Genomic DNA, 16,055 nt, shown 5'->3' on the forward strand with positions numbered 1-16,055 from the left:
CAGGCGCCCCACTATCACTTACAGTTTTCTATAGTTGGTTTAGTGCCTGTGCACATGTACTTTTATTTACTATTTGAATTAGTTACAGTCACGGTGTAACTATAGTGTTGTATGTCTTCTGTTTTTTTAAACTTGCGGAACAACTATTTCCTCCATCCTCCTGGTGTTTCTGGTCACCATCTCTAAAAGCTACATAACATTCTGTAGAGTTAACGTTCCATGGTTGACTCAAAGTTCCTCAGTGAAGTGTTTGGTTTCACATGCTGATAGATCTAGTATTTTTCCAAGACTTTTAATATAGAGTCATTTTGATGCAAGTACTTTTAGATTTCCAAGTTAAAATATAAGGTTTTTAAGAGTTCCCAGGATGAAGGGAAAATAGACTCTCGGTACCTATGTAAGCTCTTACCCATCATAACCTAAGAGCCAACATTGGTCAGGCACTTACTGCGGGTCAGAGGCTGTGCTGCCTCTTGCCTTGTGTTTCCTCTTTCAGTTCTTCCAACAGCCCTCTGAGCTGGTACCAGCATGAGCCCTGGGTTCAGCTGCAGAAATAAGTAGAGTGTCTGACTTTCTTCATCATCAAATAGGTAGTAAATGGTCAAGCCAAGGCTTCAACCCACAGTCCATGCTGTTAACCACTGTCCTAGTCTCTTTATGATCTTTCTGTAGCTTAGAACTAGTAGGGTTAGAAATATTTGGGGGCTTTTTCCTAAAACTGTCTTTCTGGAAGTATTACCTGCAAGACGCAGTGCACTTTTGGTAAGGAGAAAACTAATCCTGGCCAGTTTTCAGCAAAGACATCACTGCGGTCATGGTGAGAATACAAGACTAGATTGAAAGAGACTTCAGATGGTAGATTGTGAGCATCATGGCTCATTTACAGGCTCATCTCATCATTCATGCCTTCAACACATCCATTGGGCTCCCAGTCACTTGGGCTCCACTGAAGAACTCAAATCTGGAGAGCAGACAGAACTCCCATGAAGCACAGCCTTGAGGCTTTGACCTTGCTCACCTCTTGCATGGCTCTTTGTTCCCTGCAGAGACTAATGAGCGTCAACTACCTAGGCAGCGTGTACCCCAGCCGAGCAGTCATCACCACCATGAAGGAGCGCCGGGTGGGCAGGATCGTCTTTGTCTCCTCCCAGGCAGGACAGTTGGGATTATTCGGTTTTACGGCCTACTCCTCATCCAAGTTTGCCATCAGGGGATTGGCTGAAGCCTTGCAGATGGAGGTAAATGCTGTGTTCAATTTTTATATTTCTATCTTCTAACTCAGCAATGTGTGTTCCCCTTTAGTTTGTGGCCACTTTACACATGTTGTTGCAGTGAATTAGACATTTGTAGACTTGATATCAGTGAAAGAGAATCGGCTCAACCCTTGCATTTTGCAGTTAACATTTTTCATTGCATAAAGATTATGAGAGAAGCCAAGTGGGTGTGAGGTGTTTTGCTTGCTTAATTTAATACACAAAGTACTACTATATTTACATGGTATTTTTGGCCTAATACTATGTGAGTATGTATCAGGTTAACCAGATATTTTATTCTCTAGAGGTGTTCCTGTAACAAGAAGATGTGTCCTTTATGACTGGATAATAAACTTAGCGTGTGTTTGAGGGAAAAGCTTAAATCACCTACTGTCTAGCTCTCAGCTTTTAGACAAATCATTTAACTTGGTCTGTTTCCTTTTCTGAAAAACAAGACGGTTGGACTAAAAGTATCATTTGGCTCTCCTGATACTTGCATTTTAATATCCTAAAGAAATATTGATGAGAGTGAACGCTTTTTATTTTCCCAGTTAATAGAGCATGTTGTGAAGGAGGATTAGCATCAAAATAAGTGTTTGTCATGATGTGACAACCTTCACACAACTTCGATTGTGTGAAGCCGACTTCTGCACTGTTGTCAAGTGGGGATGCTTAGAGAGCACCGCACATATCTATCCCAAATCACACACCGAAAAGACAAGGTAAAATTCTTCCTGTTGTGATATAGACTGAAATATAACGCCGCATCATGATGTTAAAAGCCCAGAAGAGAATTAATTCCTGTGACCCACCTTCTCCTAGTAAGAGTGTGATTTGGGGATTCTGTTTACTGATTTAGATTAGGGGTTAGCAAATTTTTTCCGTCAGGGCCAGCTTGTAAGTATTCTAGCCTTTGAGGGGAGGATGGTGTCTGTCGCAACTCCTCCAGCCTCCCGAGAGCAGGAAAGCTGCCGTTAGCGATAGGTGAATGAATGGGTATGGCTGTGTTCCAATAAAACTTTATTTATAAAAACAGGTGGGGGGGGGCCAGATTTGTCCCACAGGCCATAGTTTGCTGACCCCTGATTTAGAAAATCCCCAGAAGAGCCCTCGGTGGTGTGTGACAGGTGCCTTACCGCCCAGCTATTAGACAACCATTGTAGTACAGATGAGCTGTCCAGTCAGTGACACAATCGTGATGGGCCACTTAGGGACTGGTTGACTATGCCGAGCTCATCAGAAAGGAACCAGCCCCAAACTTCTTTTTTATCAACTTGCTTAATACTCTTAATAATGGGTCATTATGATACATTTAGCCAATGAGGCACATATGACTGTGAAATTTCAAAACAAGAATACCAGTATTTCTTTTGCAATGTTTACTTTGAGAGCCCCTTCGCGAATAACCACTTGACTTTTATAACAGTTTTTTTTTTTTTTTAAAGATTTTATTTATTTATTTGACAGAGAGAGACACAGCGAGAGAGGGAACACAAGCAGGGGGAGTGGGAGAGGGAGAAGCAGGCTTCCCGCCGAGCAGGGAGCCCGATGCGGGGCTCGATCCCAGGACCCTGGGGTCATGACCTGAGCCGAAGGCAGACGCTTAACGACTGAGCCACCCAGGCGCCCCCTTTTATAACAGTTTTATGAGGTATGTGTGGCAGATGTTGTTATGCCACCTTACAGATAAGAACGCTGAGTTTTCAGTAGTTCATTGAGTTGCTGAAAGCCAGATCGTTATTTTGCAACAAAAATAGTAACAAAGTCCTTGCCTGCTGGCTCCCTCTGCCTATCTTCAGCAGCAGCTGATGTGTCTGTAATTCAGGTCAGAAGTTGCCAGATTCATCTGGCTAGTTGTCTCAGCCCTCCACTTTGGTCTCAGACACCTGCTAAGGGAAGGACTATTTTGGAAATGAAAAATCTGCTTATTAGGGCTTTTTGTTCCTAAGTTGTGTCTTGCAGAACTACTTCAGGATTCACTAATTGAGGGCAAAGTGTGTAATCTGGGTGGCCTGGTTTCACTTCAGGTAGAACAGAGACATTACTAAAGAAGAGGGAAAAAGAAAGTGAGTTGCTAGTGCGGACAGAGTCCCTGAAGCATCTTTGTGACAAGCATGATTCACACGCATCTTGTAGCTGGTCTGGACTTGAAGTCTGCTTGACTTCTGTCCATATTTAGACTCCATGAAAAGTGTCCCCTCGTAAACACAAAATGAAATTAACATGTACCACGAGGGAAATAAATTCAATAATCAAAATCTAGCTTTGTTCATAGCAGACTTGCATCAAAACCATTGTTTCCCTACAAATGTACGGTACAGGGTTTAGAAACCTGGATAATTCCATTGGCTTTGCCAAGGTTTTTTCCATGCATGAAACAGATCTTATAGAATTGCTCAGGCTCTTAAGTACTTTTTGATAATCCTTTTTGGTTTAATTAACTCTTAAGCCTTCCTGTCCACCCTACCCTTTGCCCTACAAACTAAAGTAGGACCCTAGAAATCTTCTGTGTATAATGAATACGTTTGAAAGAATGCTTCATTGCATTTTTTGGTCTTTTTTTTTTCCTTTAACTCGGTCTTTTAGGCATAAATATATGATTTAAAGATTCTAAATTCTAATTCTAATTTTTTTGGAAAGCAGACTTCTTTTTTCTTTTTTAAGATTTTATTTATTTGAGAGAGAGGAAGAGAGCACAGAGGGAGAGAGAGAGAGAGGTAGAAGCAGACTCTCCACTGAGCAGGGAGTCCCACATGGGGCTCGATCCCAGGATGCTGGGATCATGACCTGAGCCAAAGGCAGGTGCTTAACCAACTGAGCCTCCCAGGTGCCCCTGGAAAGCAGACTTCTGACATGGGTTATAGCCAAAGATGTGGTAGCAGAGACCAAGTAAAAGCAAACTAGTCTTTGTGCCTCCCTCGAAGGGGGTGAAAAGGAAGCTGAAGCTTACCTTCTGGAGCTTCTCCTCCACAGCTCTGCTTCTCTCTCCAGCACCCCCCCCCCACCTTTGTTTTGATGGAATTAGGAACTACACATTTTGGGTGGGATTATTTTGATGACAAATTGGTTCTCGAGCAGAGGATTGGCTTTCTGGTTGAAATGGAGACCAGGGAGAAGGAAGAAGCTGACAAAAGGAGGGTAGTGGGCAGAGTGGGAGGACAGAGAACGGTCCATCAGCAGGGAGGAGGGCAAACACACAGTGGTAAGGTCAGCGGGGGAATCAGCTAGTGAAGTCCCGGCCTATTAATTCTTAGAGAAAGTGGTGATCTCTGGGAGTCAGCATTGTCTTAGCAAGAACGCACAAAGCCAAATTAACTGCCTTTCCTTTTCCGCTGGGGTTATGGGATTAGTTGATTAAAGGAAAGTGAAGATTATAGTTTGGTGTATTTCGATTTTTACCAATTATTTGACCCAGAGTTTCAGGAGACTATAAGCTCCACGAGGGCAGAGACTCTCTCTGAATTGCTGACATCAGATCTTCATTCATAGACCAATATCAGCACACAGTAGCCCCTCAATAATTGTGTGTTGGATGAAGAAATAAAATGATTAGGTGATTAGCCACTGGAGGTCTCTAGCCCTAGGTGGAGAGAGTCATTTGGCTTCATGATTGTACGGATGACACCAGCCCCCGGAAAGGGGCGGGACTGGTTCCTCCCAGCCCTGACAGTCTGTGCCCACCCCAGGAGAGAGCTGTTCTGAAAGGCTCTTTCAGCCATAACCTTGAAACTGAGAACCAAGGCTTTGACGTACCGTCTCCTATTAGCTGAGGTCACAGCCCTGACGTGTCGCAGGAGGAAGGGGCACAGAAGCAGCAGAGAAACGACCTTGTCCGAGCAGAGTCGGCTTCAGGCTTCCTGTGGGCCAGTTACCGCTTCTCGGCGTTTTCGGTGGTGTTTTTGTCTGGTCTGTGGACCACAGAGGGCAAGGCTGTGGGAGACAGTTTCTAAAGTCACTCTCTCAAAAACAAGCGGAGGAGAAATTGCTTGCTCATCAACCTCACTGCCTGGCCTGAATGCAGAGCTATTTATGAGCATAGCTGACCTTCGGTGGCGAGTGAACGGGCTCTCTCACACCCTGAGTGCGCTGGAGCTGGACCAGCAAAGACATCACCCTTGGCTCTTGGACTTTTCAGGGTGGCTGGCCAGGATCTTCTGCCTCCGTGCTTCTCCCGACCCTTGCTGCTCTTCCCACAGGCTTAGAACTCTGCCTCACGGAGGGACCCAGGGAGGAAAGGGCCTCGGTGACAGAATGGGGCCCTGGGATGCTCTCAGAGGCTGTTGCGTGAGGAAGCGGTCTTGTCACTCCTCAGCCTCCTTGAGATACCTGGTGGCCTCCCTGCCACCAACTGCCTGTCCACTCTCACTCCCCTGGGTGCTGTCCTGGGGCTAAACAGTGAGCCAACAGCAAATAAAATAGGGCAGCAATATCGATGGTATGAACTATCGCCCTAGAGCCACTTAGAATCAGCGCCAGATGAGCGTGTGGAGCAGGGCCGCTGAGGAGCAGGATCTTTGGGAAGGGTGTGTCCTGGCTGACTAGCAGGAGACTCTTCTGGAATCTTCTTGTTGGGGGTGTGTTTATGAGTAGCGAATTTCAGTGTGGGGGCCTGGTGGTGAGGTAAACAAGCCTAAGAGCCCGTGTCAAGCTGGGAAGGAGTTTCTGTATCTAAGTAAGGATGAGGTTGTCTTCGGGGAGGTGCTCGGTTGGTCTGACCTGGGACTCAGCCATGTTGGTTGGTTCTGTGGTGGAGGGCAGAGTGACTCTTGACCTCTTGACTCCCTAATGGGCAGAGGCTGGTTGCATGGGGAGTTCTTGATCACGCCAACTTCTCAGGGGATCCATATTAGTTGTAGGCCAGGGTCTGGGGTGGCACAAGAAGGGCCTAGGGAAAGGGTTTTGAATGATCTTCATGTATTCTGTAGATGAAATCAATAAGAATTTCAGAGGCAGCCATTGAGGAAGCCAGATTTGCAGTCTGATGGCAGAGGAGCGGACCTGTCCCATTGGCTCGCACACAGGGCCCGAGTGGTGTCATGGTGGGGGCAGGGGGGACAAGTAGACTTCCTTTTAGCTGCCCACCTTCCTCCTGGACCGCTCCCAGGGCCTCACCTGGCCAGGGGGTGGGCAAAACTTAGAAGGAGGCGAATCTCTGTACCTCGGGGCCAGCTGCCTTCTGAAGTAGAAGTTGTTGGGGTGGGCTTTTTGCCCTTCTTTCTAAATGATCTTCGTGGAGAGGAGTTTCCGGACCCCATCAGGGCTGGTTCTCCACTTGCAGAATCACCTTGTTGGTCCGGCCAGCTTCTGAGAGAATTCGGGCAGTATTCATTGCGTGTGCCCGGCAGCCAGGGCAGGTAAATAAGGGAAGAAGCGGAATTGTACCTTGTTTACTGAAGGGGCACGTGTTGTTTCTGGAATGCAGGTGAAGCCATATAACATCTATGTCACAGTTGCCTACCCGCCAGACACAGATACCCCTGGGTTTGCAGAAGAAAACAAAACCAAGGTAAGTGTTGGCCCATGTCTGTTTTGAGCCTTTGACATTGTAAACCCCTTTTCCAATTTTCTGACTTTCTGACTTTCCACCCGTCAGCCTGGAGTCATTTTCATCAGTCAGAAAATTGAGTTCTTTTCAATTGACGTGCTAGGTAGAGGCCTCTGGATTTTCTGGAACTTTCATGTGGGGTCTTAGAGAATGCAGCCTGTATTTTCCAAGGCCATGGTTTTTGCTAATAATCTTCAAAGGCTTACTTAATTAATAAGGTATTTTCTTTGTGATGTTGCGTATAGCCTGTATTTTTAACTAACGAGATGATACTCTTTAATAATGATATTCTCTCCTCTGAACTTAAACTCTTGGTTGCCGATCCTGACTTATCATTTCAAAAATGGATCTTAGGATTCCCTCATTCCGCTCATTAACTTTTCATCTCATTGCCTCGCGCCCAGCGTCCACCCAGTGCTCAGGCCGGTAACTGAGAAGCCAGCCTTAGTTCTTCTCCCACGCCACTCATCCACTTGACTGCGCATCCTCTTGGTTCTCCTCTCAGAACTTTTCCTGAATAAAAGGGGCGCCTGGGGGGCTCAGATGGTTAAGCGTCTGCCTTCGGCTCAGGTCATGGTCCCAGGGTCCTGGGATCGAGCCCCGCATCGGGCTCCCTGCTCCGTGGGATGCCTGCTTCTCCCTCTCCCACTCCCCCTGCTTGTGTTCCCTCTCTCACTGTCTCTCTTTCTGTCAAATAAATAAATAAAATCTTAAAAAAAAACCCAAAAAACAAAAAGCTGCAAGTATCAGTACTATCCTAGTAATGATAGCTGCTGATATTTTTGCCTGAACTGCTCTTTAATAGTCTTCAAACTGGTCTGCCTGCTTCTGCCCCCTTCTCCCCATCCCCGTCGGTTCTTCACACAGGGGCCAGTAATCCTTTTAAAGCCTAAGTCAGTCTTGTCACTCCCCTGTTCAAACCCCTCTGCGGCAGAAAAAGCCAAAACAAACCCAAAAAGACCCTTCTTGTGCAGCACAGTCTGATAGAATTCTCTAGAATGGAAATGCTCTATGTCTGCACTCTCCAATATGGTAGTCACATTGTGGCTGTTGAACACTTGAAATGTGGCTAGTGGGACTCCCCATCATAAGACTGAATTTTTAATGTAATTTAATGTAATTTTGACTCATTTAAAATTAGCATTACAAAGCACACGGAATATGTTATGTATTGGTGAGTGTGGTTTCGCTGGTTCCCATCATGCCTACAGTAGAATCCAGAGGTCTTGAGGCTTACTGGGTCCTGCACTGTCTGGACCTTGGCCACCTGTCCACAGCATTGACTCCTCTTCTTGGCTTCAGCCATACCAGAGCCCCGTCTGTTCCTTGAGCTTGCCCAGCCTTTGGTCTTGCTTTGCTCTTGCTTTCCTCTCTCTCTGGATGTACAAGTGGCTTAATTCCTTGCTGCTGCTTCTTCTTTTTGTTTTTTTATAGATTTTATTTATTTATTTGTCAGAGAGAGAGCACAAGCAGGGGGAGTGGCAGGCAGAGGGAGAAGCAGGCTCCCCGCTGAGCAGGGAGCCCAAGGCAGGGCTCCATCCCAGGACTCTGGGATCATGACCTGAGCCGAAGGCAGACGCTTAACTGACTGAGCCACCCAGGTGTTCCCCCCTTGCTTCTTTGTCTCTGTACAGACTTCACCCTGAGAGGCCTTCCCTGACCCTCTGTATCTCATACATCACTCCCTTGGAATATTCACCATCCTTTCCTCTGGCTTTATTTTTCTTTATAATGCCTATCACCACTGGACATTTACATTATATATAATGACGGTCATGCTGAGCTGAATGCAGGCTTTGCACTTTGTTCCAAGGAGCCTCTTCTTTGCCTTGATGTGTAGTGGGGCACCCTGCGAGCAAATGAATCAAGTGGAGAAGAAAGGAATCGATCCGAACTTACTACCTTGAATGGGTGTTGATTGGTTTTCTTCTCCTTTATAGTAAGTGCGAGGCTCTGCAGCATAAAAATTGGCACTTATGCTCCGTGGACTGTATATTTGCAAAAAGATGTTATGATTTAGAAGTTTTTTCTTCCCTATTCACTTCTCTTTGGCTCTGCCTCTTAAGATTACCACTATTGCAAAGAAGTAAATTTAAGCCAAATGCCCTGTCTTAGAATAAGCAGGGGTCTGCTAAGCAGATTTGCAACATTTGTTAACAGTCTTTTCGTTGGAAGCCAAAGCTGACAAAGAGTGGTAATTTCCCCGTGAAGATTTGATTTTGATGTTAAGTTGGGTTTTTTCCCTCCAGTAGTACAGTGTTGACCCGACTTCTTTGGATAAATCAAATTCTGTGTTGGTGTGCAAGCCCTTTAGGGGGCGCCATAGTGCTTTTAAATCTAATGTGTGTCTGGCCCCGTTGTGCCTGCCTGGTGGTCTGGAAGAAGGAACGGCCCCTTCAGAAGATCCTTGCTCTTAATTCAGGTTCATCAAGAAATATTTTACTTTTATGAAGTGCTATGCTTTTCTAATTTAAGAAAATACATTCTGTGTTTTTATTTTAATATTCTCAAGCCTACATGGTAAATAAAATTTACAGTTTCATGCAGTTTAAGGCTTTAGTTTTAGAACTTCTAATTGAAACTCCCTTTTAAAGAATTTCTGAGCACATGTTCATGTCACTGTAAAGAAGATTAAAAAAGAAAAAAGAAAAAAAAAAGACCTGGCCCACAAGGAACTTAGGAGGTAAAATGCAAATACACACGTAGCTATAATATCTATTAAGGCAGAAATGTGCAGAGATGAGAAAGTAGTGCCAGGTGAGAATTCAGGAAAGGCTTTTGGAACTAGGTGGCCTTGAGAGGGACCTTTAGCCACCTCGGATTTGGGGTTCTGATGCACCAGCGCGATAATGAGCACCCAGCCATGCCCAGGGCCTCTCAGTGTTTTCTGTCCCATCCTCCTTCTTGTTGCTGCCTCTGCGGGTCTTCTAAGAAACAGCTGTGTTGTTGAACAGGGGCTGGGCTGGGGCTCTCTCTGCCCAGGGCCTCAGCTCTGTCTCTGCTGGCCTGGGAATATTTGGTCAGAATGGAGATGCTGGTCGTAAGGCAAACTTGCTCAGGGCGCATGGTCTAGGCTCTGCATAAACACAGCTGGTCAGGTGGCCCGCAGTGAGGATTCCCCCAGACTTGGACCTGTGATGTGGTCTCATTCTAGCTTTGGTGATCATCGCTGGAGCTGAGACCACACATTGTCCCACGGAGAGCGGCAGGGGCCTCCTTGTCTCACTCCAGCCACTGGATTGAATTTTATACAGGGACCAGGTAGAAACTGATTTAGAATCTGGACAGACCTGATTCCTAAAAGTAGGAATCTGCTCAAAGGTGGAAAGCTGGAATTCTTTATAAAGTAGGGGAGAGAAGGTTGTGAGAATTATTTGTTCTTGAATTTAATGGCTGATAATGGTATTGATACATCTGTTTTTTCCCACCTTTAGCCTTTGGAGACTCGTCTGATTTCAGAGACCGTATCTGTTTGCAAACCAGAGCAAGTGGCCAAACAAATTGTTAAAGACGCCATAGTAAGTACAGTCCTTATTTTCTTTCTTAATAGTTTTAGTACTAGATTTCTGAAAAGAAATACTATATTTGTCCCAGGGCTTATTTCAAAACATAAATTACTGTGTCTTTTTGGTCAGATTCATATCTAATATTGGACTATTTTTTCCCCTGCGATACTTTATTGATTCCATGTTAATTCATAGGCTCCTGGAAACTAATTATATATCTTAACCCTAGGAACAGATTGATGAGTAAGGATGCCTGGGAACTTTGGTTCTTTCAGAAGAACACGAGACTTCCCTGTTGTGTATAAATGATGTGTCCTCTATCCTGTCGATGGCCCGCTGCCTTCTTTCTGCTTTCCCACAGTACTTGCCGTTGTAGATGAGTTTAGGTACTTTATAAAATGCCGGACTCGTTGATTAAGGACTTTTTTCTTTCACCTTCCTGCTTCCCAATATCGTTTTCCCAAATGTTCACTAATAAGGACGTGTGTCCGGGCTACCGAGTTTATTTGGAGTCAAAAGTGGAAACCATGTGCCTGCCATTTTGTAGAACCCATATACGTGCCCCACAGACTTTTGACGACATCCTGTTGACCCACACGTAGAACAACATGCACTAATGAGGGGTGTCGGTAAGCTTTAGGCCTCCACCGCATGTAGGAAATTTGAGGACCCTCGGAATGAGGTGTCAGCAAGCCGTGCAGCGGCCCTAAGGGCCGCATGCACTGTGAGCACGAGCCCAGACTGAGCAGAATACAAGAAACACCCGACCACCCAACTCTCTGAAGATCCACACAGACGTTGGAAGCGCTGTGCCCTGACTGTGTTCCAAGGCCTAGAAAGATGGTCCTGGTGGATTAGGATGGTGTTTCCTGCTCTCCTCAAGTCACAGCAAACACACTCAGTGTTTTCAATGATCTGAAATAGCTCTTTGTCTTTCGGTAGTATTCATTTAGTCTGGTGGTTTTCAAACTTCATTTCTTGACCACTTTGCACACGAAACTGTTGACAGTCCCAGAGACTTCTTTACATGTTTGTATTTATCCATAGTTGCCATATTAGAAATTAAAACCCATAGTCTTTTTTTTTTTTTAAGATTTTATTTATTTGAGAGAAAGAGAGAGAGAGAGCACAAGCAGGGGGAGCGGCAGAAGCAGAGGGAGAAGCAGGCTCCCCACTGAACAGGGAGCCCCATGCAGGACTCGATCCCAGGATCCTGGGATCATGACCCAAGCCGAGGGCAGACGCTCAACCAACTGAGCCTCCCACGTGCTCCAAAACTGCATAATCTAAAAAATACTTATTTATTAATCCATTTAAATTTAAATGGATTTAAATACATTTTAATGGAATCTTTCTACCATGATAATTTTCCAAAATAAAACATTAGTGTGAAGAGTGCCTTTGTTTTACGTTTCACCAATCTCTTTAATGTTGGTGTTGATAGAAGACAGCTGGCTTCTCACGGCTGCTTCCATATTCACTCTGCTGTAGTATGTTTTTTGGCGTGAAGGATATAAAGAAAATCTGCCCTTAGATATGTAGTTAGGAAAGGGAGGAATATTTAATGGACTTTTCAGATAATTGTGGACATTCTTTTTTTGATATTAAACCCAAACTGGATGAATAGTAGTTTCTTAAAGGTTAATTACAGCGTGGAGTTGGAAACTACATTAATGAACTTTTTGTTCTCTGTTACATTAAATTCCGTTGGTCTTTGCACTTCGCATGTTTTGTACCCATTCATGATTTTGTAACATTATGCATTAGTCATTTGGAAAATATGGGTTCACTGAGTTATCAGGAAATTACATCCATTCATAACACTGCTGGTCTGATCATAAAAGTCTACATATTGGGAAGCTGACAATCTCACAATGGCAGATAGGTTTTCACAAATCTTAATTTTTCCTTGAAAGCTCAGATTTTAACATTGACCATAAAAGCTGCCAATTCTCCTTGAAGTGACAGGCTCATTTTATTCATTTTCCACAAAATGTCTTCCAAATACCCAAGTCTGAATAACATAGATTAAGTTTCATGACTTAAACAGTTGGAGGAGGGCCTTTCTGCAGGGTAGCCGTCCCCCTTGGGTGCAGAACACAGCAGAAGGCACTGGGTGTGTATTCTCTTTTTGTCACCTAGAGTATAAAGACTTGCCTGTAAGGGTTGAGATTTAATAAAGTGATTAATTTTATAGCTTTATCAAGGGCATTTTAAAGTAAAACTGACCTTTTAAAATCTTTGAAAGATTTTAATATATTTTTTTTTTAAAGATTTTATTTATTTATTTGACAGAGAGATAGAAGAGCACAAGCAGAGGGAATGGCAGAGGGAGAAGGAGAAGCAGGCTCTGTACTGAGCAGGGAGGCCGATGCGGGACTCGATCCCAGGACCCTGGGATCATGACCTGAGCCGAAGGCAGACGCTCAACCATCTGAGCCACCCAGGCGCCCCTTTGAAAGATTTTAAAATTTCCGTTTACTTATTGCTGCAAGTGTGAGTGGCCGTGGAGAGACACTGCTACTGCGATTTGTGCTAATGAGCCAGCAGTGTTGCCCATCAACGCAAATGTCAGTGAAAAGGCAGTTAAGGTCTTAGTATTATTATGACAATCATTTTGTCCTCCTGGATCCTCTGAAAGGGTCTCAGGACCCCCAGTGTTCATGGACCCACATTGTGAGAACCTCCTGTGTAGCCATTCCGGCCCATCTCCCAAGGCCATGTTTGTTGGCTCAGCTTTGACGTAAGCTGTTACGCTTGTATGCCGCCTAAAGTGGACGCACTTCATTGTTTTTTTTTTAATTTAATTTTTTTTTTTTTTTTTTGAGAGAGAGCATGCGAGCAAGCAGGGGAGGGGCAGAGGGAGAGGAAGTGAGAGAGAACCTTAAGCAGGCTTCTTACCCGTTGTGTAGCCCCACATGGGGCTCGATCTCAGGACCCTGAGATCATGACCTGATCTCACATCAAAAGTTGGACACTTAACCGACTGAGCCACCCAGGCGCCCCACACACTTCATTGTCTTGATGTGTTGATTCCTTTTCTGGTTACTACTGTTGCCTCTTTTCTCCTCCTTCTATTTTAGCAAGGGAATTTTAACAGTTCCATTGGCTCAGACGGGTACATGCTGTCGTCCCTGACCTGTGGAATGGCACCTGTAACTTCTATTACTGAAGGGCTCCAGCAGGTGAGCTATGCTTACACCACCAGACAGACGGGCTGACAGACAGACAGTGCCTCTCATTAAAACCCAATGAGAAAAGGTTAACAGAAGACTTGGTAACTTTATCTGGGGATGTGAAGGACTTTTACTGCAGTGGCAGCGATAAGAAACTAGGACATGGGTGAAAGACAGCACCTGGGGCGTTCAGCGAGGGAAGTAGTCTTCTGTGCTCTGGGCACCGTGGATATAGAGGGGGAATGCTGTCTCTGCTGTCGGGGTGTTCACTCAGGTTCTCACGTGAGGGACACTGGTTTGAAGATTTGCGGTAGAGTGATGTAGGGTACCGGGCATCAGACCAGAACCCCTCTTCTAGGTGAGTCAGGTCACAGGCAACTATGCTTAGGGAGGTCCAAGTCAAGGATTCAATGCAGACCCTACTCTTAGGTGAACTCTGGTTCCTCCAGGCCACACACAAGTTAACTGCTGGTTGATGCGCTGGGTGCTATGTTTGCTGCTGGAGAATCAGAGGGGGAGCAATCTCTCCAGCCCCCCAGGGGCTCACAGTCTAGTGGGAGAGACAGACAGAGGGGTGGTACTAATGCAGTGTAATAGAACAAGTAATAATAGAGGGCTGGCTCTGCACAGACCTGATGATGGATGGTGGAGTGTAGAGGGAGGGCTGGGAGGCTGCCTGAAAAGGGGCTGTCTACCCTGGTGGGTAGTTTATAACCAATACTAAGCTATGTGCAGTAGACCGTGTCCAGACTAAAAACCCGAATGACTTGTGTGTGGACTTTCTTCACTCTTCTCTTCCATGACTTTGTTGACTCTCTCTTAGAGGTAGATGCTGTATTCCATGTAAGCTCTCTGAGGACAGGCCCTCACAGCCCGTGGCTGGCACATAGTGGGAACCTCAGGTGCCCGAGTAGAGCAAACACATTAAGTCCACGCATTCTGTGTGGCCATCTTGTCCCTTCTCCCGTTTCCACATGAGTGATGCCCGACATAAAACTTCAGCCCATAGCTATTTCCTCCACTCCAGTTCTGTATAAATTTCTCTAAGGTGTTTTCCCGGGGCTGTGACCTCACATCTCCAGTTCCACATGCCTGCAATAAAGCTGTGTTTCCCAGCATCCCGTCCCGACCTCCCCGTCACCAAGTCTGTATTGTCTTCACGATCGGGATCCATGTTCATGTTCACTCAAGAGCCCAACGAGGAAGAGGGTGTCATCCTGGACCCCCTCCTGCCCCTCATGTGAGGGGTCAGGTTCATCTCTCCTCCCTCCAGTCCTGGCTCCCCTCCTTTCCCAGCTGTTCCCCCTGTTCAGGCCTGGGACACTGCAGTCAGCTCCCTGCCTGGGTCTCACGCTCTGTGATTCAGAGGAGGTCACCTGGGGGCCCGTGGGCCTATAGAATGTTTTGTTTGGTTCATCTGATATATGAGTGTGTGTGTTGAAATAAAATGGTTTTAAAATTAGATTTTCCACAAAAAGTCCAGATTTCGGACTTTTCATGGGAACTCAGAGGCCCGACAGTACAGGGTCTGCATTCTCAGCTGGCAGTAATCAGCTGGGGCAGTGGGCAGCCGCTCTGTTCTATGGGCCACGGCCCCCCATCCCAGGGGCTCACTCACCCAGGGGTGCAGTGACTGCTATCACATTTGCATGCGGGCTTTCTGAACTGCAAGTCCACCTTGCAGGGCAACCCTCAGTGCCTCCCCAGTAAGGCTTCCACTTAATCACGTGATATAACCCTCTGACCTTCGACCTCACTCACCTTCCTGCCCCTCATCCTCTTTCCATGACTTTGTCTCTGTCCCTCCATCCCCAGCCTTCCTCTGTCTGACCAACTTCCAGTCTTCCTTCAGGTCTCACCTTAAGTGTTGCTTTTTCCAGAAAACTCCAAGACCGTTAAATTGCTTAAACTGAACTATTTTAGCATTTTGGTATGCTGTGTTCTAATTGCTTTTTCTTGATTTTTTTTCTTAAATAATAGACTTTATTTTTTAAGGCAGTTTTATGTTGATAGAAAATGTGAGTTGAAATTACAGAGTTCCCATACACCCTCTCTTCCAGTCCCCACCAGACTCCCCCATTACCAGCATCTTGCATTAGCATGGTACCTTGGCACAGTTGTGAGCCAATATGCAGACACCATTATTGACTGAAGTCCATGGTTTACATTGGTGTTGACTCTTGGTGTCACACATCTTTCCCATGGGTTTTGACAAGTGTATGCTGACATGTATGTCTGCTGACACGTGTCCACTGTGACATTGTCACACGGAGTCGTTCCCCAGCCCGAACATTCACCCATGCTCCTCCTGCTCATCCCTCCCTCCTTTTCCCGGACCCCTGGCAACCACTGATCTCTTCGCTGTCCCCGTCGTTTTGCCTTATTCCAGCTTCCCTTTGGTTCTTTCGTTTTTCAAAGTTATCCTTGCATACTCTTCAGAGAACCAGTGTTTTCAAGGCTCTGTGGGAACAACAGCGGCCCCAGTGCCACTTGCCCCCCCCCTCACCTTTCTCAGATGCAGCCGCACTGTTCTGTGGGCTGGGCCTCCACGTCTCCATCTAGAGTGCGTCCGGAG

General features: G+C 45.8%; 1 protein-coding gene across 2 annotated transcripts in view; it reads left to right on the forward strand.

The window, feature by feature from the left end:
- Positions 1–16,055, forward strand: part of KDSR (3-ketodihydrosphingosine reductase) — a 44,784-nt gene that overhangs the window by 18,104 nt on the left and 10,625 nt on the right. For both annotated transcript variants that reach the window (XM_081801078.1, XM_081801077.1), the window contains exons 6-9: positions 1,047–1,238; positions 6,676–6,759; positions 10,233–10,316; positions 13,388–13,489. In XM_081801078.1, coding sequence (XP_081657204.1) covers positions 1,047–1,238; positions 6,676–6,759; positions 10,233–10,316; positions 13,388–13,489 — 462 coding nt within the window. The remainder of the gene's footprint in view (positions 1–1,046; positions 1,239–6,675; positions 6,760–10,232; positions 10,317–13,387; positions 13,490–16,055) is intronic.

This window comes from Leptonychotes weddellii, chromosome 13 (assembly GCF_054177405.1).
Source record: "Leptonychotes weddellii isolate Sample4059 chromosome 13, ASM5417740v2, whole genome shotgun sequence".
NCBI classification, from domain to species: Eukaryota; Metazoa; Chordata; class Mammalia; order Carnivora; family Phocidae; genus Leptonychotes; species Leptonychotes weddellii.